This window comes from Electrophorus electricus, chromosome 3 (assembly GCF_013358815.1).
Source record: "Electrophorus electricus isolate fEleEle1 chromosome 3, fEleEle1.pri, whole genome shotgun sequence".
Classification (NCBI taxonomy): domain Eukaryota; kingdom Metazoa; phylum Chordata; class Actinopteri; order Gymnotiformes; family Gymnotidae; genus Electrophorus; species Electrophorus electricus.
Window position 1 is genome coordinate 26,957,533 of NC_049537.1, and position 2,468 is coordinate 26,960,000.

Here is a 2,468-nt window from a genome sequence, read left to right on the forward strand (position 1 = left end):
CCTTGTGTGACTATCAAATTATGTGTAAGTTTTTTGCGTTTTAATTTTTATTTGTTTCCTGTTGAGAGAATTTGACATCCACAACAAATACATCTACCTTATTTGATTATGACGATATGACGATGTATTACCTAAACCTGGACACACTGCCATGCTATTTCTCATAGATATAATGGTGTAGTAACTATGCAACACACAAAGATGGAGCTGTTGGACAGACTTTGAAGTGTGCGCATCAGAATATCTCAGGGGCCTGGAAATAAAAACCTTTGCCATAGCTTGTTTATCTTGATACGGCTTATGCGAGAGCAATTGACTTAATTAACTACTGAACTTTTACAGTAATTATGACTCAAATATGTTCTTTAATCTTTAATCCTTACCAGTGAATGAATGTTCATTTGAATGATACACCCCCTCTCAAAACAACAAAGCGGTAGCCTTTAACATAAACAATTCTGAATAAGGTTATTAAGGACATGGTTCTCTAAATTTTTTGTTTAATGACAAGAACACAATTTTTTTAAAATCTGGCAGAGAATCGTTTTTGACTACATAGGCCAACATATTTTATCAATACTAATGGCAATAATAAATATAATAATAACATAATAATTAATGTTTTACAAGGGAAAACTATAGCGTTCATGGAAGGTTAACCTGTCAAAGTATGAGTTTCTTCCTTTATCTATTTTCACTATCTGATTAGTCTGTGACTAGAATCTATCCCACCGTGTCACCCTTTTTGACGTTACTCCGGAAATGGGTGTGGCGACTCAGCGACCGCACACCTTTTTATCCGTGTGCAAGCATACGTAAGGATACGAAAGGGTTAATGACAGTGTAGTACCCCGATGAAGTGTTCAGGGAAGAATTCAATAAGAACTATAAAAGCTCTTGTAGCATTGCGCTCTGTTGTCTTTCGCACTACTATTTCTACCAGACTGTGCAAGCGTTGTCAGCACCAAGGGTGGAATTCCACCTGGCGGGCGAACACCTTTGAGCTTTAAGCATGGACGCGTTAAAATCAGCCGGAAGAGCAATAAAAAAAAGTCCAGGAGTTCCACGGCACACATGGGGAACCTCCAAGCACGAAAGTGAGTAGTTGTTTAGGCTACTTGAAATAAATGTTTTGCGGCACTCCGCGTTCGAATGTATGACGTATAACAAAAACATGCTGAAGCGATTAACAGAATGTCTGTTGACACCTGAATATGCGATCTCCTTTATGAGAATATTTTTATCTGCGTATTTAAGTTTGATATGTATAGTTTAGTGCTTGGCTAGTATTAAATGCATCACAGTGAAGGCGTATAAATGTTCTATTCATTGCAGCGATTACCAATAGTGCATTCCTACCTTTTCCACTTAATTCTGTCAATTTTGGTCAAGGTGCTAACCTGTATAGTAGTTATGACTTTCACTGGTTGTATTCTAAGAATTGAATTGTATTTTCATTTAATTTTCAAAAAAAAAACCAACAACATTTTTTTTTAATGACTGCCATTCTAGCCAGAACATTATTACTGAGTCACACATTCTGTAAGGCTCCTCAACCCTTAACCCCCCTGCCCCCATTCACCTGACGACCGATTTAGCTGGGCAGTTTGTATGTGTGTATATGCGCTGTCAGCTGTTTGGGTTTGGGGGGGAGGGGGGGGGGGATTGTTGTTGTTGTTTTTTTGAGAGGATGAAGCAGATGGAACTTGGTCCTGTGTATGGTAGTCCTGCGTATGGGCCTATTCATACTGCGAGAGGGCCTGTGTTCCATGCAGAGTAACATGCTGTGAGTAGTTTGTATCAGTCTATAGCCTGTGGTCCAGCATCTAGTCTGAAGTGTCAGCCGCAGGAGTCATCATAGAAGGAAATAACAAACCGGTTGCGTACACCAAAAATGTATATGTATATGTACCAAAAAACAATTGTATGCTGTGGAATTAAAGATACTTGCTCTTAGTGAGTAGTGAAATGTCTTCCATACTGACACCTTACAAATTCAGACAGATTCATTATTAAATTCAAGTGAGTGACAGTGTAATTTGGATATACTCTCATTTGGTTAAATTTTAATGATTCTCTTGTGCCTGCATGTCACTCAAGCAATTCATTACATTTGTGGGGTGGAACTAACAGGCAAAGGTGGAACAGTCTGGGTGTAGTCTGTCTGCAGTGGCTAGAGGTTTCAGAGTTAGACAGAGTACAGAGCAGTTTCTTAATTGCCCATTAGCCTCACAGCAATTCTTCATCCTGGCTCATGCAGCAGTGCGCAAGGGAATTTGCATTGCAGTTTGTGAATGTTCAGGCTGAAAAGGCAAACTGGGCCAATAATTAGTATTAAAGTATCACAGCATCTTCAGTATGTAAATAAAAGTATTGGAATACTACTGCAGCTATAGTGTAACACCTAAGAATACGTGGATAATTTCTGATGCCATTCACATCATTATTATTGCAATATTATCACCATC

General features: G+C 38.6%; 1 protein-coding gene across 2 annotated transcripts in view; it reads left to right on the forward strand.

Moving 5' to 3' along the window:
• Window positions 1–916: 916 nt before the first annotated feature.
• Window positions 917–2,468, forward strand: part of si:dkey-71h2.2 (low density lipoprotein receptor adapter protein 1) — a 30,798-nt gene continuing 29,246 nt past the window's right edge. For both annotated transcript variants that reach the window (XM_035524696.1, XM_026998035.2), the window contains exon 1: window positions 917–1,097. In XM_035524696.1, the coding sequence (XP_035380589.1) occupies window positions 1,013–1,097 (85 nt within the window). In that variant the 5' untranslated portion in view covers window positions 917–1,012. The remainder of the gene's footprint in view (window positions 1,098–2,468) is intronic.